This window comes from Saccopteryx bilineata, chromosome 7, assembly GCF_036850765.1.
Source record: "Saccopteryx bilineata isolate mSacBil1 chromosome 7, mSacBil1_pri_phased_curated, whole genome shotgun sequence".
In the NCBI taxonomy this organism is placed as follows: domain Eukaryota; kingdom Metazoa; phylum Chordata; class Mammalia; order Chiroptera; family Emballonuridae; genus Saccopteryx; species Saccopteryx bilineata.
In genome coordinates this window covers 82,587,947-82,612,583 of record NC_089496.1, presented here as the reverse complement: position 1 = coordinate 82,612,583, position 24,637 = coordinate 82,587,947, and the positions used below count along the sequence as shown (strand labels likewise).

At 44.2% G+C, this 24,637-nt stretch overlaps 1 protein-coding gene and 1 pseudogene across 1 annotated transcript in view; both read left to right on the top strand.

The window, feature by feature from the left end:
• The first annotated feature begins 18,337 nt into the window (after positions 1-18,337).
• The window catches only part of LOC136311018 (cytochrome P450 2C21-like), a 38,252-nt gene continuing 31,952 nt past the window's right edge, over positions 18,338-24,637 (top strand). The window contains exon 1 of the mRNA XM_066240168.1: positions 18,338-18,591. Coding sequence (XP_066096265.1) covers positions 18,424-18,591 — 168 coding nt within the window. The 5' untranslated portion in view covers positions 18,338-18,423. The remainder of the gene's footprint in view (positions 18,592-24,637) is intronic.
• On the top strand, positions 20,986-21,870 carry LOC136311021 (KATNB1-like protein 1 pseudogene; annotated as a pseudogene).

Here is a 24,637-nt window from a genome sequence, read left to right as displayed (position 1 = left end):
TTCCACATGCTGGGCAATGTTCTACCACTGAGCCACCTGGCCAGGGTGACCAGAGACAGAATTAACGGTGGGTGCATCGTGAATGCACACTGGGTTTCAACTGCTGAAGGGCCCCGCAAAACCCCAACTTTACACTTTTTTCTAATGATACCAAGTTTGGTTACATATGTGCAATTTTAACATTAATAGTATGTAATATTTCTATTTATTTATTTAGTGTTTTTTTTTAAATGAGAATCAGGAAAGCAGAGAGCATGCGCCCGACTGGGGTCCACCTGGGATGACCACTACAGGGCGATGATTTGCCCACCTGGGGTGTTGCTCTGCTGCAACCGGAGCCATTCTAGCAGCTGTGTTGGAGGACAGAGCACCATCCTCAGTGCCTAGGCCAATTTGCTCCAATGGAGCCTTGGCTGCGGGAAGGTAAGAGAGAGATAGAGAGAAAGGAGAGGGGGAAGGGTGGAGAAGCAGATGAGCCCTTCTCTTCTGTGTCCTGGCTGGGAATCAAACCTGGGACTTCCACATGCTGGGCCAATACTCTACCACTGAGCCAACCAGCCAGGGCCTCAGCAGTAAAACTATCTTACTTGAACAACAAATATATATTGTGAGACATTTTTGGCAGGTGGGTGTGCTGTAGAAGGGATGCTTTTTCCATTCTCAGGAAGGTGACCTTGAGCGGCAGCCCTCAGGATCACTGCCTCCCTGGTGCTCATTCCTAAGCGCCCTTTGATGCTGTGATCAGCCCGGTGGTACCAGCGTTTCTGCTGAGCTGGGGTTAACACCCCTTCCTAGTGTCTGTGGCCCAGCCTCTCCCTGAGGTACAGGTTCCTCACAGGAGTCCTGCTTTCTACTGCTCCCCTCTCCTCTCTCCAGCGTGCCCGCCCGTGGAGGGAGTGCTGGTACTCCTGGGAGGGACGCCGGGGGTTTCTGATGTGAGACCCGATCCAGCCAGGCTCCAGGGGGGTTGACTTCATTGCTCAAGGCAGCCTGGGGGGTCAGAGCCGATGGTCCCCTGAAAGAGTCACCTCCCCAGCCCCTTCTGGGAGTCCTTCCTGAGCTGAAAGTTCCCTACTGTAAACACCGCCAACACCCAGGCTTCCTCCCTGTTAGGATGGGTTCTTTAGAGAAATTGGCAATTCACAAGCACAGGAAATTAGGAAAAAGGTTCTTTTATGCTGAGAGGATAGTGTTCTACCAGGAATTCCCCCTTTGCCTGGAGCACCTACCTGTGCAGAAGGGAAGTAATGAGCCCTACCCTGTACTAAGTTCCACTAGTAGGCCCATGAGGCAGATAACTTAGGGGCCGGCCCCAGAGGATGAGAGTTTTGTCAAAAGAGGTGAGAAATTACAGCTTCTCCTTGAGTAAGTGGGTGCAGAGCCCTTGGACTGAGAGAGGAGGTCAGTCCAGTCCAGCCCAACCTGGGACGTAGACGGCACTGCAGAGCTCAGCTAGCCGGATGCCCTCCTGTCAGAGGAGAGGACCTGAGGTCCGGGCGCGCCAAGCGCCTGGCACGGCAGCTCCATGCTCATCATGATCTGGACTCCTCCGTCCTGTGCTCCATCTGCCAAGCCTGGGACTTTACTTCTCAAAGTTACCTCGTGGTCCTAGTAGGCAGCCGGTGCTCCAGCCATCGTGCCCGCTTCCTGAAAGGAAGAGGAGGGGAAAGGCTAGTGGGGGAGTCGCCCTTCCAGATCAGCCAGCTTTCTCTTCCCCAGAAACCCACACTACTGTTCCATTTACATTTTGATCAGATCATAGTCACATGGCCACATCTAGTGCAAGAGAATTTGTGAGTGATAGTTTTCCCCTCTGAATATCTTCTTGATCCAAAGAAAATAAAAATTTTGCTAAAATACAAGAGAGTGATAATGGATCTTGCAGTCTCTCCCATACCTCTTAATACACACACACACACACACACACACACACACTTGCATTAAATTTTACTGAAGGAAACAGTATAAATTGCTACCTAAAAATCCTTGACTTGGCCCTGGCCGATTGGCTCAGCGGTAGAGCGTCGGCCTGGCGTGCGGGGGACCCGGGTTAGATTCCCAGCCAGGGCACATAGGAGAAGCGCCATTTGCTTCTCCACCCCCCCACCTCCTTCCTCTCTGTCTCTCTCTTCCCCTCCTGCAGCCAGGGCTCCATTGGAGCAAGGATGACCCGGGCACTGGGGATGGCTCCTTGGCCTCTGCCCCAGGCGCTAGAGTGGCTCTGGTTGCGGCAGAGCGACGCCCCGGAGGGGCAGAGCATCGCCCCCTGGTGGGCAGAGCATCGCCCCTGGTGGGCGTGCCGGGTGGATCCTGGTCAGGCGTATGCGGGAGTCTGTCTGACTGTCTCTCCCCGTTTCCAGCTTCAGAAAAAAAAAAGAAAAAGAAAAAAAAAATCCTTGACTTGCAGACGGCATTCAGCGGAGGGAGCTCAGTGCTTGTTTTTATAGGAGATGAAGTGGTCACAGCTGGGTAGTGCACAGTACACCCTCAACCCCCGATGAGGGTTCTGCCATTCGAACAGCCCTCTGGTTCATAGAGCAGCTGCATGGTAGCACAGACACTGGCACCCAGGATCTGCTATGAGACCTTGAGCAAGTTGCTGGTCTCTACGCCCTCTTTTCAGCACACGTTTAGTGAGGCTACTAATGGCTGCTTCAGTGATGGTTTAAGCATTAGGGAAACACCACGTGGATCAAGTACCAGGTGCACAGTCAGTGAAGCCCCATGGGTTTGAAGCATACAGTTCAGAGCACGAAGCACATTCCTGTTTTGTGCTACCGTCAGCTCTGTTTACCACAGAACTCTTCATCTTGCAAAACGGGAACCTAGTTCCCATTAAACACTGACTGCTCATTGGGCTCTCCCCCACCCCCGGAAACCATCATTCTATTTCCTGTTTCCATGTGTATGAGTGCCTCAGGTGCTTCTTATGAATGGAATCATATCACATTTGTTATTCTGTGATTGGCTTATTTTCCTTAGCATAATGTCCCCCGGGTTTATTCACATTGTAGCATGTATCAAAATGTACCCTTTTTTTGACACAGAGAGAGAGGAAGGGAGAGAGAGAGACAGGAACACCAAGCTGCTCCTGTATGTGCCCTGACCAGGGGAACTGGCAACCGTGCTCTAACCGAGCTTAATTTTTATTGAATTTTAGAGACAGAGAGAGAAAGGAGGGGAAGGGAAGCATTCATTTTTCATTCCACTCAGTTGTGCTTTCTTGCTTCCCGTGTGTGCCCTGACTTTGGATCGAACCCTAAACCTTGTCATTTCGGGTGATGCTCTTAACTGACCGAGCTAACCAGCTAGGGCCGGAATGTCCTTTCTTTTTAAGGCTAAACAATAGTCTATGTCGATACCACATCTTATTTATCCCCTCATTTGTTCATTGAAGGAGATTTTTAATAATAGGAAGCTTGGAAGGAGACATCATGGGCTGAGAAATGACACAGAGAAACCACAGATAAGAAATCTGAGATTAGCCCTGGCCTGATAGCTTGGTCAGTTAGAGCAGATGTCCCCAACCTTTTTGGGCCATGGACCTGTTTAATGTCAGAAAATATTTTCATGACCGGCCTTTAGGGTGGGATAGATAAATGTATCCTGTAACCGAAACAAGCGTCAAGAGTGAGTCTTAGATGGATGTAACAGAGGGAATCTGGTCATTTTTTAAAAATAAAACATCGTTCAGACTTAAATATAAATAAAATGGAAATAATGTAAGTTATTTATTCTTTCTCTGTGGACCGGTACCAAATGGCCCACGGACCAGTACTGGTCCGCGGCCCCAGGGGTTGGGGACCACTGAGTTAGAAAAATCATCACAAAGCACAGAGGTTGCCAGTTTGATTCCTGATCAGGGCACATACAGGAGCAGATCAATGTTCCTCTGTCTTTCTCCTCTCTCTCTCTTTCTCTCTCTCTTCCCCCCTTCTTCTGCAGTAAGGTAACAAAAAGCTACAAATTTTATATTGATAATTTAGGAGGAAAAGGTCAGGCTTTCCTGTCCCCTCTTTTCTGTAGAGAAGGAAGGGAAAGAAATGTGACAGTTTCCTAGCTTGTAGAAACATACTGTGTAGGAAACTCCCTTCTACTAGGAGGCCTAAACGGCATTTTATTAATTGGGCTAGGCATACAGAGAGATTTTGTAAAAATAATTTTTATACTTGTGTGATTTACACCAGCTCAAGATGGCCAATAGCATTGTACTGTATTGTAAATGAAGAGGGGAAGGAGATTTAGATTTCCTCCCTTCCCCCACACCTGTAAGGAAGCAGGTAAATAGCTAGCCAGGTGCAGGAAGAGAGAGATTGAGAAAACCTTTTCCTATTTGATGAGCCATTTATTCCCTGGTGCCATGGAAACTACCCCTCCCCTCTTGAAAACATGTAATTAATATATAAGGCTATAGGAATGGCAAATGAACACTAGAAAATTTAGGAATATTTTTTAATAGGTAGAACAACATTTTTGCTATTGTGCTACCTTGTAAGTTTTGATATATAGAAATATTTTTATAAATCCTATGGACAAATGTTATAAGCTTGCTAATTGTAAAGTATTTTTCCCCACCGAGAAGAAAGGAAGGGGCATAGCCTCAAGTATGGAATAGTAAAGGCTTTATTTAGTACAGAGTGTTTCTCGGACGAGATTCACTGGCCCAATAGATGGAGGTCAGGAAAATTGTGCATGGAGACATCCTGTGGGCAAATTTAAAGGGGTCCTCTAGGGAAGTCGGGTTATTATGACGTAGCAAAATCTCACTGGCTGTCGGTCGCTTTTTTTCCCAAGGACTCCTGGGAAGTTTGTTTTGGCGTGGGCGTGGACTCCTGGGAAGGTTGTGGGCGGTCCTAACCAAAATTCCCAGGCCTGAGTTCCCCACATGACCTTCCCCCATTATCCACCGATCTTATATTCTGATCTTTTTGTGTTAATTAGGGGTGCCACTTATTAGTCTGGCTACTTCCTGCTGATTAGGGGTGTTGTGGGGGGGGAGATGAGAAGGTGGTGGCTTTGAGGGGTGTCAGGAGGAACATCTGTTTGGCCATGAGTTGAGCAACCTTGCTGGTTCGGTTCTGTAAGAATTTTAAAAAGAGGGGCAAATAGCCCTGGCCGGTTGGCTCAGTGGTAGAGCATCAGCCTGGTGTACAGGAGTCCCGGGTTCGATTCCTGGCCAGGGCACACAGGAGAAGTGCCCATCTGCTTCTCCACACCTCCCCCTCTCCTTCCTCTCTGTCTCTTTCTTCCCCTCCCGCAGCCAAGGCTCCATTGGAGCAAAGATGGCCCGGGCACTGAGGATGGCTCTGTGGCCTCTGCCTCAGGTGCTAGGATGGCTCTGGATGCAACAGAGTGACGCCCCAGAGGGGCAGAGCATCGCCCCCTGGTGGGCATGCCGGGTGGATCCCAGTCGGGCGCATGCGGGAGTCTGATTGCCTCCCAGTTTCCAGCTTCGGAAAAATGCAAAAGAAAAAAAAAAAAAAAAAAAAAGAGGGGCAAATATGAGTTATACGCTGATAATTAGAAAAAGATTTAGGATAGGGGCAGCCCAGGTCAAAATAGGTGGCTGCCAGTAGGAGTTAAGCAGGTTGTAGGAGGAGAGATTTTTGCTTAATTTTTCTTGCAGACAGTTGAGGAGATTGAAGCTTCTTTTATCAGGCCAGTCTTACTGAACAGCATTGCTCCCTGCTTCAGCTCACTCTGGTGGCAGGTTCCTGGTGGGCGAGACAGGAGCTACTGGAGGGTCTGCAAGGCCCAACCTTTTGGTGAGTCACAGACGAGTAAGGCCCAGTGGTTCTGAATTCCCGCAGTCCTGTATGGGAGCAAGTTTGAGGCGAGAGACATGATACCAAGGTGTTTGCCCTAGGAGTTTAGTTGCAGTAGGAGTTGTCAGTGTTACTTACTGCATGGGGTCCCGTCCATCTGGGCTGTAGGGAGCCAGGCTGGAGCTCCCTTAGAAGAACTCTGTCTCCTGGTTGGAGGGGGACCATCGGGTGTGTTTCATCTGGACCCCCTATGGGAGGAAGGGTCCGGTCTGAATGTTCCCTGAGAAGATGGAGAAGTAAAGACAGAAAGGGGAGGTACGTGGCAAGAGGAGGAGGTTGACAGGTAAGTTGTGATTGATTAGAATTGGTCTACCATAAACCAGCTCAAAGGGGCTGAGTCCAGTGGGGTTTCTTGGAGTTGCCCTGATTCTGGTGAGTGCCAAAAGGAGGAGGTTTGGTCAGGAGAGCCTGGTCTCGATGGAAAGTTTGGTTAGCTGACCCTTCAGGATGCCATTACCCCTTTCCTCCTTACCCAATGATATAGGATGATAGGGTATGTGGAGTTTCCAGGTGATGCTACAAGATATATATTACAATAGATTTGAAATTTGTTCTAACCAAATATCACAGAATCAGGAAGAAAAAGGAGGTTCGTGTATCTAGATCACCTCAGAGAAAATCTCAAATTTTTGTATAGAGTGCACAAGATCCGTTCAATGAGGAAGATCAAAACTATTTTCAAGAATGTACCTCTATGACCTTAATTGACTTTTTCTTTCTTACTCTTTGACACTAGTGCACAGTGGAGTTTTCCAAAGGCTATATATTATGTGATGACATTGCTATGATGGCTAATGCAATGTGTGCTTGTATATTCTTTTTTAAAAATTAATTTATTGTGTTTACGTAGATTCTAGTGTCCCCCTGAATATATCCTCCCCTGCCCAGTGTTTCCTAGTACATCCCCCTGTCCTGCTCCCTGTAACGCCCTCCCCCCTTCCCTCCAGGGCTTGCTTTCCTGCTCTCATCCCATCCTATCACTCTATCATCCCCTTTCCCTCTGCCCACTTTCCTTCTGAATCCCTTGATCCCGCCTGTCTCTATACCGCTCCTCAGTTCATATTGTCCATAGGATTCCTCAGATGAGTGAGGTCATATGATATTTTTCTTTCTCTGCCTGGCTTATTTCACTTAACATAATAGTTTCCACGTCCATCCATGTTGTCGCAAAAATAATATTTCTTTCTTTTTCATGGCCCCATAGTATTCCATTGTGTATATGTACCACTGCTTTTTAATCCACTCATCCACTAACAGACACTTGGGCTGTTTCCAGATCCTAGCTATTGTGAACAATGCTGCAATAAACATGGGGGTGCATTTCTCCTTTTGATTCGTTGATGTTGTGTTCTTGGGATATATTCCCAAAAGTGGGATGGCTGGGTCAAAAGGCAGTTTGATTTTTAATTTTCTGAGGAATCTCCATACTGTTTTCCACAGTGGCTGCACCAGTCTGCATTCCCACCAGCAGTGCAGAAGGGTTCCCTTTTCTCCACATCCTCGCCAGCACTTATTCTGTGTTGTTTTGTTGATGAGCGCCATTCTGACTGGTGTGAGGTGATATCTCATTGTGGTTTTCATTTGCATTTCTCTAATGATTAGTGATGTTGAGCATTTTTTCATCTGTCTATTGGCTGTCTGTATGTCCTCTTTGAAGAAGTGTCTATTCATCTCTTTTGCCCATTTTTTGATTGAACTGTTTATCTTCCTGGTGTTAAATTTTACAAGTTCTTTACAAATTTTGGTTATTAACCCCTTATCAGACAGATTGTTGAATATATTCTACAATTGTGTGGTTTCCTTTCTATTTTGTTCATATTGCTTTTTGCTGTGCAAAAGCTTTTTAGTTTGATGTAGTCCCATTTGTTTATCCTGTTCTTTATTTCCCTTGCTCGTGGAGATACATCAGCAAATATACATATATTATTGCGAGTGATGTCAGAGAGCTTATTGCCTCTGTTTTCCAATAGGATACTTATGGTTTCACGACTTACATTTAAGTCTTTTATCCATTTTGAGTTTATTTTTGTGAATGGTGTAAGTTGGTGGTCTAGTTTCATTTTTTTGTAAGTATTAATAGCTATCCAATTTTCCCAACACCGTTTGTTAAAGAGGCTGTCTTTACTCCATTGTATGCTATTACCACCCTTATCAAATATCTATTGTTCATAAAGGTACGAATTTATTTCTGGGTTCTCTGTTCTGTTCCATTGATCTATATGCCTGTTCTTATGCCAGCACCAAGCTGTTTAGAGTACAATGGCCTTGTAGTATAACTTGATGTCCGAAAGAGTGATAACACCCCCTTTATTGTTCTTTTTCAAGATTACTGAGGCTATTTGCATTCTTTTTGGGTTGCATATAAATTTTTGGATTTTTTTTATACCTTTGAAGTATGTCCTTGGTATTTTAATAAGAATTGCATTGAATTTATAAATTGCTTTGGGTAATATGGACATTTTAATGATGTTTATTCTTCCTAACCATGACATGGTATATGCTTCCACTTGTTTGTATCTTCCTTGATTTATTTTATCAATGTTTTATAATTTTCCGAGTACAAGTCTTTAACCTCCTTGGTTAAATTTACTCCTAGGTACTTTTTTGTTGTTGTTGCAATAGTGAAGGGGATTGTTTTCTTAATTTCTCTTTCAGACAGATCATTGTTGGTGTATAAAAATGCCTCTTATTTCTGAGTATTTATTTTATATCCTGACACCTTGCTGAATTCATTTATCAGGTCCAGTAGTTTTTTAACTATGACTTTAGGGTTTTCTATGTACAATATTATATCATCAGCATATAATGATAGTTTTACTTCATTTTTTCCAATTTGGATGCCTTTTATTTCTTCTTCTTGTCTAATTGCTGTGGCTAGGACTTCTAGAACTATATTGAATAAGAGTGGCTAAAGGGGGCACCTATGCCTTATCCCTGATCTTAAGGGAATTGCTTTTAATTTTTGTCCATTGAATATTATGTTGGCTGGGCCTATCATAGATGGCCTTTATCATGTTGAGGTATGTTCCCTGTTCCCACTTTGCTGAGAGTTTGATCATGAATGGGTGCTAGATTTTATCAAATGCTTTTTCTGCATCTATTGAAATTATCATGTGGTTTTTCTCCTTCTTTTTGTTTATGTGATGAATCACATTGATTGATTTGTGAATATTGTACCAGCCTTCCCTCCTCAGAATAAATCCCACTTGATCATGATGTATGATTTTTTCATGTATTGCTGGATTCAGTTTGCTAATATTTTATTGAGAATTTTAGCATCTAAACTCATCAGAGATATTGGCCTATAGTTTTCTTTCTTTGTGTTGTCATTGACTGGTTTTGGAATCAGAATTATGCTTGCCTTTTAAAGGAGCTTGGAACTATTCCCTCCTCTTGAATTTTTGAAATAGCTTGAGAAGGATAGGAGTTAGTTCTTCTTTGAATGTTTGGTAGAATTCACCTGTGAAGTCAGTTGGCCCATGGCTTTTGTTTGTTGGGAGTTTTTTTTTTTTTTTTTTTTTTTAGAGGTTCTAAATTTATTTTTTTTTTGTGACAGAGACAGATAGGGACAGAAAGGCAGGAAGGGAGAGAACTCTTTTTTTTTTTTTTTTTTTTTTTTACAGAGGCAGAGATAGACAGGGACAGACAGACAGGAATGGAGAGAGATGAGAAGCATCAATCATCAGTTTCTCTTTGCGCGTTGCGACTTCTTAGTTGTTCATTGATTGCTTTCTCACATGTGCCTTGACCGTGGGCCTTCAGCAGACCAAGTAACCCCCTGCTGGAGCCAGCGACCTTGGGTCCAAGCTGGTGAGCTCTTTGCTCATGCCAGATGAGCCCGCACTCAAGCTGGCGACCTCGGGGTCTCGAACCTGGGTCCTTCCGCATCCCAGTCCGATGCTCTATCCACTGCGCCACCACCTGGTCAGGTGGGAGTTTTTTGATAACTGTTTCGATCTCACTTGTTGTAATTGGTCTATTTAGGTTTTCTGATATTTCCAGATTGATTTTTGAAAGTTTATATTTTTCAATGAAGTTGTCCATTTCATCTAGGTTGTCTAATTTTTTGGCATACAGTTCTTCATAGTATTTTTTTTACAATCCTTTGTATTGCTGCTGTGTCCGTTGTTATATCTTCACCCTCATTTCTAATTTTATTTATTTGAGTTCTTTCTCTTTTTTGCTTGGTGAGTCTGGCTAAGGGTTCATCGATCTTGTTTACTTTTTCAAAGAACCAGGTCTTGCTTTCATTGATCCTCTGTGTTGTTTTTTGTCTCTATGTCATTTATTTCTGCTCTGATCTTTATTATTTCCTTCCTTCTACTTCCTCTAGGCATTACTTGCTGTTTTTTTTTCCTACTGTTTTTTGTTGCAGGATTAAGTTGTTTATTTTACCTTTTTCTAGCTTCTTAAGATATGCCTGTGATGCTATGAACTTTCGTCCCAGGACTGCTTTTGCTGTGTCCCACAGATTTTGAGTTGTATGCTCATTTTCATTTGTTTCAAGGAAATTTTTTATTTCTTCCTTGATCTCATTGTTGACCCATTTGTTGTATAATAACATGCTGTTTAGTTTCCAAGTGTTTGAGTGTTTTTCAGTTTTCCTATAGTACTTGATTTCTAGTTTCATGCCATTGTGGTCAGAGAAGATGCTTGATATGGTTTCAATCTTCTTAAATTTGTTGAGACTAGTTTTATGCCCTAATATGTGGTCTATCCTAGAGAATGTACCATGCACACTTGAAAAGTATGTATATTCTGCTGCTTTAGGGTGAAAGGTTCTGAAGATATCTATTAATTCCAGTTGATCTAGTTTGTCCCTTAATTCTGCTGTTTCTTTGTTAATTTTCTTTCTTGAGGACCTATCCATTGATGTTAGTGGGGTATTGAAATCCCCTACTATTATAGTATTGCTGTTGATCTCTCCTTTTATGTCCATCAAAATCTGCTTTATATATTTAGGTGCTCCTATATTAGGTGCATAGATATTTATAATGGTTATCTCTTCCTATTGGATTGCTCCCTTCTGGGCTCTCAACCTCACCCCCCTTCACCCCTGGAAGCAGGGGAGCCCCACCGCACCTCTGCGTACTCAACCAGGCTCAGTGTGGCTTCTTCTTTTCTCCTTGGTTTTTGAGACCTGTTCTTGTAATCCAAAGTTGGTTTTTTATGATGATTGTTCCTAAATTAATTTGTCATCCAGTTTGCTGGTGTGTACTGGGAGTCTTCGTCTACGTACTCTGCTGCTATCTTGTCTTTATCTGCTTATATACTCTTTTAAAAGTTGTCAGCATTAGTTGACCTGTGGTGGTGCAGTGGATAAAGCATTGAGTTGGCTTGACCAGGCAGTGGTGTAGTGGATAGAGCGTCGGACTGGGATATGAAGAACCCAGGTTTGAAACTGTGAAGTCACTGGCTTAAGCACCGGCTCACCAGCTTGAGCATGAAGTCACTGGCTTGAGCGTGGGATCATAGTGAGGGAGGAGAAACCAGAAGAAAGCAGAAGAGGGGGGCCTGCAGTGTCGGGGGTCTCAGGCTCCAGCCAGTGACCTCAGTGTTCAGGACTGAGGGAACAAGGGCAGACAGAAAAGTTTGAAAAATAGCAAAACACAGCTGTGGATATTGCTTGTTATCTGTTCCTTGAAATGAACTTGCAACTCCAGAGAGAAGAATAAGTAATAAGTCAAGGACAGACCCTTGGTCTCCTCTCTTACCCTTCCCCATCTCGGAGACATGAAAGTCACGTAGGCCTGCAAACAAAGAAGTAATAGAAGTCAGGCATTTGTCATGTGAGAGCTAAAGCTGTAAAGGTATATGAGATGAAAGAAATCTAATTTCGGGGAGCAGGTGTTTTGTTGCCTCTTTTGGGGTCACACTGCTCTGCCGGCTACAAAATAATCCTACTTTCTTCATCTAGTTGTCTGGGCATCTTTGTCCCCCTTGATTCCTGCAATGATAGACATGACCCCATGGTCACTGGCTTGAAATCCAAGGTCACTGGCTTGAGCTTGGGGTGACTTGCTCTGCTGTAGCCCCAGTCAAGGCACATATGAGAAAGCAATCAATGAACAACTAAGGTGCCACAAAGAAGAATTGTTGCTTCTAATCTCTCTCCCAGTCTGTCTGTCCCAATCTGTCTCTCTTTCTGACTCTCGCTCTGTCTGTCAAAAATTAAAAACAACAACAACAAAAACTGTGTCAACCTTGAACTGGTTTGAATCCCTGGGCTTGCCTGCTCAAGATACATACAAGAAGCAATCAATGAACAACTAAAGGAAAGCAACTATCAGTTGATACTTCTCATTCCTTTCCCTTCCCTCAACCTCTGTAAAATTAAATAAAATTTTTTTCCTGAAAACTTTTTTTTTTTAGTTTTACTTTATTGATTTTAGAGAGATTGAGAATGGGAAGGGAGTGGGAAGCATCAACTCATAGTAGTTGCTTCCTTATATGCCTTGACCGGACAAGCCCAGGTTTTTGAACCTGCAACCTCAGATTTCCAAGTTGAACCTTTAAACACTGTGCCACCACAAGTCAGACAATAAAATATTTTAAAAAATCATTGCTTAAGCCTGACCTGTCAGGGCACAGTACATAGAATGTTGACCCAAATGCAGTGGTTGCTGCTTTGGAACTGAGGTCACCAGCTTGAGCCCAAGGTCACTGTCTCAGAGTCGCCAGTCACATGAGAAGAAATCAATACACAACTAAGTGAAACAATGAGTTGATGCTTCTCTTTCTCACTTTCTCTATCAAAAATAAATAATGAGTAACTGATTAAAATGGATCACAGAATACTGAATCATAGTACACATTCAGTAAATGTTGGGGAGCTTGCTTGAACTGAATGTTTGCTTGGAGAGAAGCATACAAGACTCAGCGGATACAGGGTCCAACCTCAACTCTACCACCTGTAGACACTGTCCTTGTTCAAATACTACATCTCCAGATTTCCTCATCCTTAAAATGGGCATAATTTTTCTTTAGGCAAAGATATTGGGAGTATCAGAAGGGATATAATGGGTGTGAGAACTTTCTGCTAATTGTCAAAATCCCTGTAAACATGAGGAATAAAACATTTTGTAACTTGAGTATTGACTAATCTTAATATTTATTTATTTATTCATTTTTGCTAAAAAAGCTTAGAAATAACTGCACTAATCAGGTTAAAACAAATATGATAGTACATTTACAGAATATTTCTGTACAATCATTACTATTATTTTTTTGCAATGTATATCACTTCAGCAACATCTGGATCCTCATAACCACTGTATGGCCCTTGATCAGGTCTACACATTATGCTGGTCTGTGCTGTGGGTCAGTTCAGTGAACTCCCTATCTTCCATCCTCCACCAAATCCATGCCTGTAGTCCTGTCTAAAAATCTCCCTCCTGCCCAACGAAGTCAATTAAAAAGAGAGTATTGTGCCAATAGAAGACATTGTTTATTAAAACGGAAATGTATTTAGATTAAAGGGATGAATATCAAAGGGCCTTATTTTATTATTTTTTATTATTTTTTATTTTGCCAGGAGTTCTGAATCTTAGAGACCCAAATAAATTCTGGACATTTTATTTCCTGATCTGATTGAAACAACAATACTAGATTGGGCACTGTAATATTGTAATGCTGGTGGTTGAGGCCGGGTAGGTTCACATTGGATTCAGGCAGACGGTAGAGGAGCTGTGGACCCAGGAAGCATTGGGCCATTCCTGCTTAATAGAGTCTTGCAACAGCAGATGAGCAAACAGGCAGGGAAAACTGGCTCTATGACCTCAGGCAAATGACCAGCAAAATCATGCCTCCTAGTGGTGGGCAGGCAATCGCAATTCACAATCCACCCTAAGAGCAACCACCCACAGCCTTACAGAGACTATACACGTGTGGCACTGCCACGTGCTCATGCACTAAGCAGACAAAGCATAAACTAACAAGCTTAACACAGCTGTTTCCCCAACAGTCCACCCCTTTAGGGTTGCTCACCTCACAATCTACATGACAGGTATCTTCCACGATGGTCCCTGTGTGAGGAGTGAGGTACGTTATGTAAACAGACTACAACAACAGCACAAGTTATACATTAATTACAAAGGTGCACTTCACAATGTCTTTCTGAGCCCTCTGCCCAGGGTGTTAACTGGAGGCCCATCTCTAGCCCCCAACCCCATGGTATGTGGGGGGCCTCTATAATCCAGGGCTATGTCCACTGAAGAAAGTGTCCTATTTCCCATAAATGGAAACAATCAAATAGTGATTGTTTCCATTCCAGGCACCACTGGTGCTCAGCCTGCCTCTCACACTGCAGCTCTCGAACCCTGCCACATGGCCTAGCCCATAAATCCACTGGTTAATGTGCCAAGTAGTAATCCAAAGGGTCAGTCCATGGATAGCTCAATTGTTGGTGCAAATCACCAGAAAGGAAGGTTCATTATGAGCAACTAGTCATATAACTCTTTCAACACATTGGCTGCTTTGGCCTGTGCTTGTGTCCATCCAAATAGTCTCAGTGGCCAGATGGTCAGCTATGGCCATCCATGTGGCAGGTTGGCCACTGGTAGAATCATCAGTATACCAGGCATCCTCAGGGATGGGCAGCTGCCCCTTCTGGAACTGGCTTCTGATTGCCAGCTGCACCAGACTCTAAGGTCACATAGTGGCTGGACCCAAGACTTCCTGCAGTTCTGCCCTCAAGGAACTGGTGCTAAGAGCATGGTGTTATTGCAAGTATGAACCTCACTTGACCAGGGTGGAGGTTTGGGCCATACCACTACGTGGTTTGGTTGCCCATTCTCTCACCCATCCTGGAATAGAGTATGTTGTCTTGACCATAACTGGAGTTGTGGTTCTAATACTCTCAGTGGGTAAGAGGGCAGCATACACAGCTGCCAAATGTTTCTCTACTAATGAGTAAGGGACTTCAGTGCCTTTTCACAGTTGGGACCAAAACCCAATAGGTTGCCATAAGCACTGTCTGTTGCCACAAGCCCCTTCCAAACCCCTCAGAGGTTACATGAACATCCAGCTCATAGGGCCTTGCAGGATCAAACACATTCAAGGCCTGTGCCACCTTGACAGCTCTCTTAGTTGCTGAAAGACAATTATTATCTTCTAATGCCAACACCTGCTGCACATTAGAAGTGGATCAGTGGATTTCCAATTTCACATGGGCTCTCCAGTCCCCCACCCATCCCCATTGGACTGGTCCCTAGGCCTTCCCCCTATTCAAACTAGGATAATGAGTTTTGGAGGTCTTCCTCTCCCTCAATTGCTCCATCATATAACCTTGTAACTGTGCCACCTGCTCACCAACCATTTTATTGGTAGCTGCTGAGGCCATTCATCTCAGCAGCTAGAACCTCTGTTTTGGTTTAAACTGCCGCCAAAGTTCCAAAAGAACTTTATTTGACTTGCCATCTAATTTCTCCCTATCTTCCCTTGGCTGCAATCAAATCTATTCACATCTGTGTTCAGGTGCCCTTTACAGACCCATTTCTCTTGTTAATTGTGGGGGGAGGGGAGCAGTGCATTGATGGGGTGCCCACATAGGGGCCCAAGATAGCCACTAGTGACCCAAAAAGGGCTGACAGGGCACCACAGAGAATAAGATTTATCATCCCTGCCATAAACACTTCCTCATCTGGCCCACTGGACCTCAGGTTGAAAACATCCTTCAACCCAGTTCCTGGAGGACTGGATCTAGCTCCACATAAGACTGCCACTGATTTACTGCTCCTGACAAGTCTTGAACATTCTGCCAAACTCTATGAATGGCAACTATCACCCGTTCTAATAAGGCTTGGTTTCCTGGGCTACAATGGCAGTCTTTTTTTTTTTTTTGTATTTTTCTGAAGCTGGAAACAGGGAGAGACAGACAGACTCCCGCATGCGCCTAACCTGGATCCACCCGGCACGCCCACCAGGGTGAACGCTCTGCCCACCAGGGGGCGATGCTCTGCCCCTCCGGGGCGTCACTCTGCCGTGACCAGAGCCACTCCAGCGCCTGGGGCAGAGGCCAAGGAGCCAAGCCCAGCGCCCAGGCCATCTTTGCTCCAATGGAGTCTTGGCTGTGGAAGGGGAAGAGAGAGACAGAGAGGAAGGAGGGGGAGGGGGTGGAGAAGAAAATGGGCGCTTCTCCTATGTGCCCTGGCTGGGAATCGAACACGGGTCCCCCACATGCCAGGCCGACGCTCTACCGCTGAGCCAACCGGCCAGGGCCGGCAGTTCTAAAGATACTGACTCAAGGAGGAGTGCATGGTAATGGTGTCCAATTTCTCCATCTCTGTCCTGGAGAGCATGATGCCATCCACCCCTATGTCCCACAACGTCAGTAGCCAGGCTGCCAGGGGCTCAGTGGGTTTCTGCCTGAATTGAGCCCCCAAGACCATCAGCTCTGCCTGCGTGTAGGGCCAGACACCATAGGGTGCTCAACTACCTGCGGAAGAGGATGTGCTGAGACACTCTTGGCTGTTGAGTTTTTACCTTCTGGGTAACTACCAGCCAGGCTCTGAATCTGCGAGCAGCAGTTTCATCCCAAACCTCCTCCTCAGAGGAGTCAGAAACGACTACAACTGCTGACTCGGGGCCAATCCACCTGCAAAATGCAGCCCCTCCTTCAGCACCTACTTTAGCTCCTGTGGCTGCTGGCTCTTGGCCTGAAGCTGAAGCTCGAGGTCTTGAACCTGTAGTTCTTTCTCTAACAACTATCGCTGTCAATGTTCAGATTCTAGGGCAAACTGGAGCTCACTCACCCGTAATTCCTTCTCCAGTGATTGTTTCCATTCCAGGCACCACTGGTGCTCAGCCTGCCTCTCACACTGCAGCTCTCGAACCCTGTCGGTTTCCTTCTCCAGCAACTGTTGCAGTTCCTGCTGCTGTTGGCACTCGGTCTGCAGCTCACCCTGGAGGTCTGAAAACCAGGTGACCTCTCACACAGAGCTTTCAGTTTCTTCTCAGATAGGTGTAAAAAAACACCCAGCCTTCAGCTCCCAAAAGGAGCCACAGGGTACAGCCACTCCTCTATGCCACCCCTCAAGGTTGTTGGTGGCTCCATACCAATTTAATACAATTCCTGCCCACTACACCAGATTTAATGGTGGTGGATGAGGCCAGGCAGGTTCATATTGGATTCAGGCAGATGATAGAGAAATTGCATTGTGCCATTCTGTTTAACAGTCTCACAATGGTGGAGGAGCAAACAGGCAGAGGAAAACCACTGCTCATGGGCTCAGGGAAATAAACAGCAAAATTGCCCCTCGCAGTGGTGGACAGGCATTCGCTATCCACCATCTCGCCTGAGGGCAGCACCCCTAGCCTTACACAGACTATACAGACGTGGCACGCCACATGCTCACGCACTAATCAGGCCAAGTACAAGCAAACAAGGCTCACACAGCTGTTTTCCCAAGAAATATAAAACTTTCTGAAACTTTTAGCCTAGTGGAAATTCTTTTGTCTCTTTATTGAATGTGTTAGGATTGCATAAGTACTCACGACATGGCTGAAACCGGTTCATAAATCCAGAAGGCCAAACTTAGAAGGAACTTCCCTTGTGGAGGCAGAACCTACAGATCTGGGCCCTTAGCTGGAGTATCAAGAGACGGTGTGGCTGTATTTTATGTGAACACATGTCCGCTTGGGTTCAGGATCCTGTGGACCCGTGTGGAAAATCAAAAGCAGCTGTTCAGGTAGACAGTGCTTGAAACAACAATAGCTGCATTTTGCAAATGTGTGAGAATTTCCCCATCAGAATCCTGACTTCAGTTGTGGGTCTGTGGAATCCTCCTGTGCCCTCTGCCTGGGGCTCAGCTCTAGGCTTGCTTTGGCTGCCAACTCCCAACCTGACCCACTTTGTATCTGACTGGATGAGGGGGCTGGGTTATGGGTTCTAGGTCATGGAGTGAGCCAAGCCCTTGCTCTGAGCCCGAAAGGAAGGGAAGCTCCCAACCCCTGAAGCAGAGTCCTATTATCTCAGTGCCCTCTGACTCTTCCCATGCTCTGTGGGTTGCGGGTTTGAAACCCAGTCAGGGCACACACAGGAAGCAACCAAAAATGCACGGCCGAGTGGAACAAGTGTTCCCTTTCCTTCTCCCCTCTTTCTCCCTTCTTCTCTCTGTCTCTCTAAAAATCAATAAAAATTAAACCCTGGCTGGATAGCTTCCTTGGTTGGAGTGTCATCCCAGAGTGCAGAAGTTTCCAGGTCAATTTCCCTGGTCAGGGCACAAACAGGAACAGTTTGATATTTCTGTTTGCTTCCTTATCTCCTTCAAAAATAAAACAACAAAATAGTAAATAGGATAAGCAAACAACAACAACAACAAAAAAAAACACAACATTTATTTTATTGTTAGTCAACCACGTGTGGTGTTTCAAAATAAATAGAAGTAGCTTGGCTCCACCCCAAACCCAATAAACCAAAGGTCCTGGGTGGGGCATTGAAATAGTGAGTAGAAGTGATCAAGGTCTCTTGGAGAAAGAGAACGTAAATAGATCTCACTGAGCCTATGAGTCAAAGGGGCACATAGATGCTGAGCAGCAGAGTGGTCTAAGGGATCGGCTTTTAACCTCCCAGTGGATTCAGTAAGAAGAGACGGGCACAATGGTCCTTACTGTGCTCCTGGTACTCTTTGTCTCCTGTTTCCTTCTCTTCTCACTGTGGAGACGGAGCTCTGGGGAACAGAACCTGCCCCCGGGCCCCACTCCACTCCCCATTATTGGAAATATACTCCAGTTAGATGTGAAAAACATCAGCAAATCCTTCAGCAAGGTAAGTATGGTTTTTGTTCCTCGAGCAGTTTGCCCAAGGTAAGTAAATTATCTTCGACCTCTAAATAAAGTATATTTAAGGAAATCAGTATATGTTAAAATAAAATCATTAAAATATGTCATTATAAAGGAAATACTGTCCATGAAGTACTATTTTTGGTGTTTCATCAACCAGAATAGAGAAGTGAAATAAATGCATGTTATGAGTGCGGTGCATTAGGTCTCTGCGTGCCAGCATCAGAACAGTAAAGTAGCAAAGCCCGGGAGAGCTGCTGTTTTTTCTTGTTTCCCTATCATTTGCTATGTTTTTTAGCTGAAGGTAAATGGTAAGGAAAGTGTGCTTGATTAGATATCATTCAAGAAGTTGTCGGGCACGTGGCCCTGAAGCAATCCCGTCCTGGGCCAGGGGCTTTGCTGTCCCCCTTTCCACTTGTCACCTGGAAGGCCAAGTTGAGGCCTGTCACGAGCTTGCCTCCCCCCACTGCCTCCCACACTGGCCTCCAGTCAATGCCACCAGATTCAGGACAAAGTGTTCCCCCCACCTCCCGGCTGGAGGAGAGCCTGCAGCCACCACTGTGCACGGGCTCAGGCAGCACAACTCAGGTCTCTTCACCCTCAGAACCAAGAGGCAGACAGGTGGTCAGACAGGTGCAGGCTGAAGCCTCACACCCCTCCTGCAAGTGTGTGATGCACAGAAAAGCAGGCCAGCCTGGTGAGTGTCCTAACCAGGTTTACCTTGTGGAATCTTCACTGTAGTTTCAAACAGTGTGTTCTAGGTCACTAGGCTCCAGCCTTCTCGTGCGGTCGGAAGGGAGGCGGGGGCACTGGGCGCAGCACTGGCCTCTGGGGTCCCTCTCTGACCAGGTGCATGTTTCAGATGAGTCTGTCACTGCACCAAATTTTCCAGCTCAAGAGCAGGGTCAGGTCAGAATGAAAAAGTGACCCCATGCTTGACATGTGTTTACAGACAGCCTCTGCTGTCTCCACTCTGAGAAAGGAGGGTTTAGGGTTGGGAAGGGTGTGGGGGTCGGTATGTTTAATGTGCATGGAATAATAGGGAGCCTGATTGGGAGGATAGAAATATACCAGGACCCGGCCGTGTTTCAAACGATATATATTATTTTATTAGCGCATTTGCAAAGGTTTTTAAGAACATTCATAATATTTTATTTTCCTTTAAATTTCTAGAGTTATCAGTGTGACCGCTAATGCAATAATGATTTGTTTCAAATGCCAGTGTTTAAGCTGTATGAAGCTGATTTTATACATTTTTCTTGTTGGATGCATTGTTAGGTTTGCATTCAGGATTCCTTTAAGCCCAGAGCCCCTTTAAAACTCAAATTCCCCTCACTCAACTTTCCACTAGGGCGACTTCTTTATTAAGTATCTCCCTCGCCCAACCTCCTCCTCCCCTTAAGCAAGCACCCTTCACCCTGTGACGGTTCTGGGAACTGTCCTGGTACAAAGCCATAGGGAGAGATCTGAGGGGGGAGAAAGGAAGACAGTCTGTATGTAATCAAGGCCACAAACTAGGATCTGAGCATGTCCTGGTGCAGGCAACTCCAAGCCAGCAAATGCCTGCAGCAACTCCTATATCCCTCCCACAGCCTTACATTGACACCCATTGTTGGTCTCAGCCTACTTGCATCCAGGAGCTTTTAAAATAAACTTTACTGTTGGAACACACCAGCCTTGCGTTCTCAGTTCGGCCCATGGTTTCTGCCTTTCACATTGTAGTTAATGAGATTAAATATATCCACCACATTTGTCTTCGGGGGAGGGGGGGCAAGGAACTGAACACCCTACTGGTTTATTTTTCTATTAGAATAAGTTGCAGCCTGTCCAGTGGTGGCGCAGTGGATACAGCATTGACCCTGGGGTATCGAGGTCCCCAGTTACCCAGAGGTCCCTGGCTTGAGCACAGGCTCATCAAGCTTGAGCGCAAGATCACTGGCTTGGCTTGAGCCCCTCAGTCAAGGCACCTATGAGAAGTAATCAATAAACAATAAACCTTAGTTGATGTTTCTCTCTCTCTCTCTCTTAAAAGAAATAAAGATAAAAAAACAAGCCCTACCTAGATAGTTCTGTTGGTTAGAGCATCAGCCTGAAGTACAGAAGTTGCCGGTTTGAGCCCAGGTCAGGGCATGTACAGGAATGTATTAATATTCCTAGCTCTCTCTCTTCCTCTCTCTGACTCTCTATCTCTCTCTTTCTCTCTCTCCCTTTCTCATTGGCTAAAATCAATAAATAATAAAAAATAATATTGAATTGCAGACAGTCACATTTGAATGAATGGCCCTGAGTGGGGTTTACCCAGAAGCCAAGGAAATCTCTGGGCTTCCAGGAGCTGTTCATCAGCAATAGGGCTAGGCTGAGTGCTGCTATTCAAGAGATTATGACATTTAAAACCTAAAATGATAAAAAATGAATCTTTTGTGGTAATATTGAGGATCATTCCATTGATCTTCCTAGAAAAAGGATCTTTAATTTCACTAATAAAAACATGAAGGAGGTTAAGAAATCTGCCAAACAGCTGACTACTTACATAAATAGAATAGTAAGACAAGCTGTGAATAGCTCAGATAAACTATGTAAGGTGCTGTACCACAGAAAGGTCATCATCTTTTTCCAAAGCCTTGTTATAGAAAGTAACAGCTCCCTAGAAATTGGGGCTGTAACACAGCAAGTAAAGAGAATAAAATGGCTTGTGCAGTCCACCTGCCTGAAAAATTACACCATGAGAGTTGGACATATTTGCTTAACTCCGGTGATTCTGGTTCTTGACAGACAGAAAGCCCATCATCGAAATAGTGGGGTTTCTTCCCCTGCAGTTTCTGAGAGCATGAAACAAGGCACAGGTTATGTTCACCAAGAATTTGAGATTGAATGTGGCTTTAACTTTCAGGAAAAAGAATTGAATTTGTAGTTTATTTGATGAGGATAGAAGACGTTGGGTGGTGGAGGGTTGCCTTCTTGTGCTCACCAATAGTTTACAGGAAGGAAAACAAGGCATCTCGCTTAGCCATTGTGTAGATTTGTTGTCCCTAGCAAAGTCATTGCTTAAAAGCCAATCTGAAGACTTTATTATAGCTGGTTTAAACTGGCTTCAGACAGTCATAAAAAGGTGGAGGTCAGAACTATCATCTCAAACAGAAATTGTAAATGATGACAATACTCAAATTTGGGATTGTGGGAAGAAGAAAACCATCTTACTTTGGTTTCAGAATATATTGATAATATGGCTAAGGATGTCGATGCTTATTTGTTACAGTTGCATTGACAGACTTCACCTATTAAAGAACATTTGGTGATTCAAAGCATCCCTGAACTATTTGGTTTCCAAAAAAATATCTCATCAAAAAACTGTGAACTGTGAAAGAAATCAAAACCTTTTTTAAAAGCCGCATAATGAAGATACTAAAATGCCTAACAATCTACTTTATATTGAAGAGGAAAAATATCCGAAAGGAGCAGCATCTTCAATGAGGTGAAAGTGCGCTATAAAGATTGTTCACAAGGCCCTGGCTGGTTGGCTCAGCGGTAGAGTGTTGGCCCGGCGTGTGGAAGTCCTGATTCTATTCACAGTCAGGGCACACAGGAGAAGCAACCATCTGCTTCTCCACCCCTTCCTTCTCCTCCTTCTCTCTCTCTCTCTCTCTCTCTCTCTCTCTCTCTCTCTCTCTCTCTCTCTTCCACTCCTGCAGCCATGTCTTGAATGTCTTCAGCAAGCTGGCCCCAGACACTGTGGCTCCATGGCCTCCTCAGGTGCTAAAATAGCTCAAATGCTGAGCAACGGGGCAAGCCCCAGATGGGCAGAGCAAGGCTCCATAGAGGATTTGGAGAGTGGATCCCTGTTGGGGCGCTAGTGGGAGTTTGTCTCTTTGCCTCCCTGCCTCCCATGTAATAATAATAAAGAAATGCATTGAAATTTAAATGGTTATTTGGTATAACTGTTTAAGAACTACTAGATCTTAATTCAATCCTGCATGAGATTTCATGTTATGATGCTTGACAGGGAGGTGGTGCAGTGAATAGAGCTTTGGCCTGGGATGCTGAGGACTCAGGTTCGAAACCTCAACATTGCCAGTTTTAATGCAGGCCCATCCAGCTTGAGTTCAGGATCATAGACATGACCCCATGGTTGCTGGCTTGAGCCGAAAGGTTTCTGGCTTGAAACCCAGGTCACTGGCCTGAGCCCAAGGTCGCTAGCTTGAGCAAGGGGTCACTAGTTCAGCTGGAGCCTCCCGGTCAAGGTACATCTGAGAAAGCAATCAGTGAACAACTAAGGTGCCGAAATGATTCTTATCTCTTTCCCTTCCTATCCTTCTGTCCCTGTCTGTCCCTCCTTGTGCGTGTATGTCTTTCTTTCAAAATAAAAAGAACAAGAAAAGGAAAAAAGACTTTGTAAGTTTAAACATCATAGCATACAAATAGTTTTTGTCCACATTTAAGCAATGTGTATACAAAATGCCTTAATTATTAATATACCAATAAGTATGATCTAATATCAATTTAAAAATATTAAAACCATGCTTCTGGCATGATAAAATTATGGAATTAATTCAGGGGTTTCCATTCATGTAGAATGTTCTTAGAATTTACTCCAGACCCTGGCAGGATGCTAAGTTGGTTAGAGCATCCTCTCCATATCTAAAGGTTGCGGGCTTGATCACCAGTCAGGTACACATAGGAACAGATTGTTGTGCCTGTCTGTATTTCATTCTCTCTCCCATCCTCTCTGTAAAATCAATCAATAAATTTCTAAAAAATAAAAAAAACAAAGATATGAAATAAAACATCTTTCCCTTTCAATTAATAAAAGACAACTTATTCCAGGCACTCGCCCAGTGGCTCAGTTGGTTAAGGCAAGATCCCAACGTGCCAAGGTAGTGCATTCAATTCTCAGTCAGGGCGCATACAAAAGCAAGCAATAGATGTATAAATGGGTGGAAGAGCAATTCAATGTTTTTCTCTCTAAAAATATTAATTTAAAAAACTTATTTCATACCGTATTTAAGATTTGAGAATATTTTTAGTATCTCTGGCCTTATTTTGCCAGAATCATCATGTAATTCATGGATAAATGAAAATGGTAAGTATGTATTTGTATGAATCCTTAGCTGGAAATGTTCATAAAGAGTTGACTATTTTATATTTACTTTCTATTGTCTATAGTCTCTATAATTTTCAGGTCTGTATGATTGATTTCGGCTTCTTCCATTTGAATAAACCCTCTAAATATTCCTAAAAAACAAAAGAGAAGTCATCAGAAGAATTAACTTTGGGTGGTTGACACCCAATATAATATACAGATGATATCTTATATAATTGCACAATTGAAACTTATATACTTTTAATAGCCAATGCCACTCTCAAAAATTTAATTTGAAAAAGAAGTCATCTCTTATATAAACTGTATGTTTTGTTCAGAATAGCCATGAAAACTGCACTTCCTTGAGGAAGCAAATTATGCCTGAAATAAAGGGAAAGACTCTGGGATTAGAAACAGTGTACGTGAATGGGAGAAAGAAGTTATCAGGGCCAGCCTGTCAATAACAAGATCCTTTGGTCTTGGATAGCAGCTCTGTGCTGTCTGTGGCCAGGACTGCTGCAGGTGGAAGGAACTGTTGGTCCATGAGAGGCTGCATGCCCCAGCTTTGCCTCTGTGGTGCTCACGCTCCTTCCTGTTAGTAATACCAGCATATCACGAAGTGGGCTGAGCACTGGAATCATCTGGGGTGATTTTATAAAGAATAGATTGCTAGTATTCATTACAGGGCTTTTGAATGAGAATTCTGATGGCAAGAGCTCTACAGGTCATCTTGAAGAAGTCATCTGGGTATTGGTCCTATGATGATCATTGGGGGTTGATATATTGCTCAAGAATCAGAGGTCAAATGCAAAGTGGTTCAAAATTTGATCTTCTACAAAGTAGGTATCAGATGCTGAAAATAATTTGGAATTCTCTAATATCACTTTCCTTATTTGTAATTGGGGCAAATGAACCTGCTGCTGATGTTGCTTTGAAGGTTAGTTGTAATGCGTGT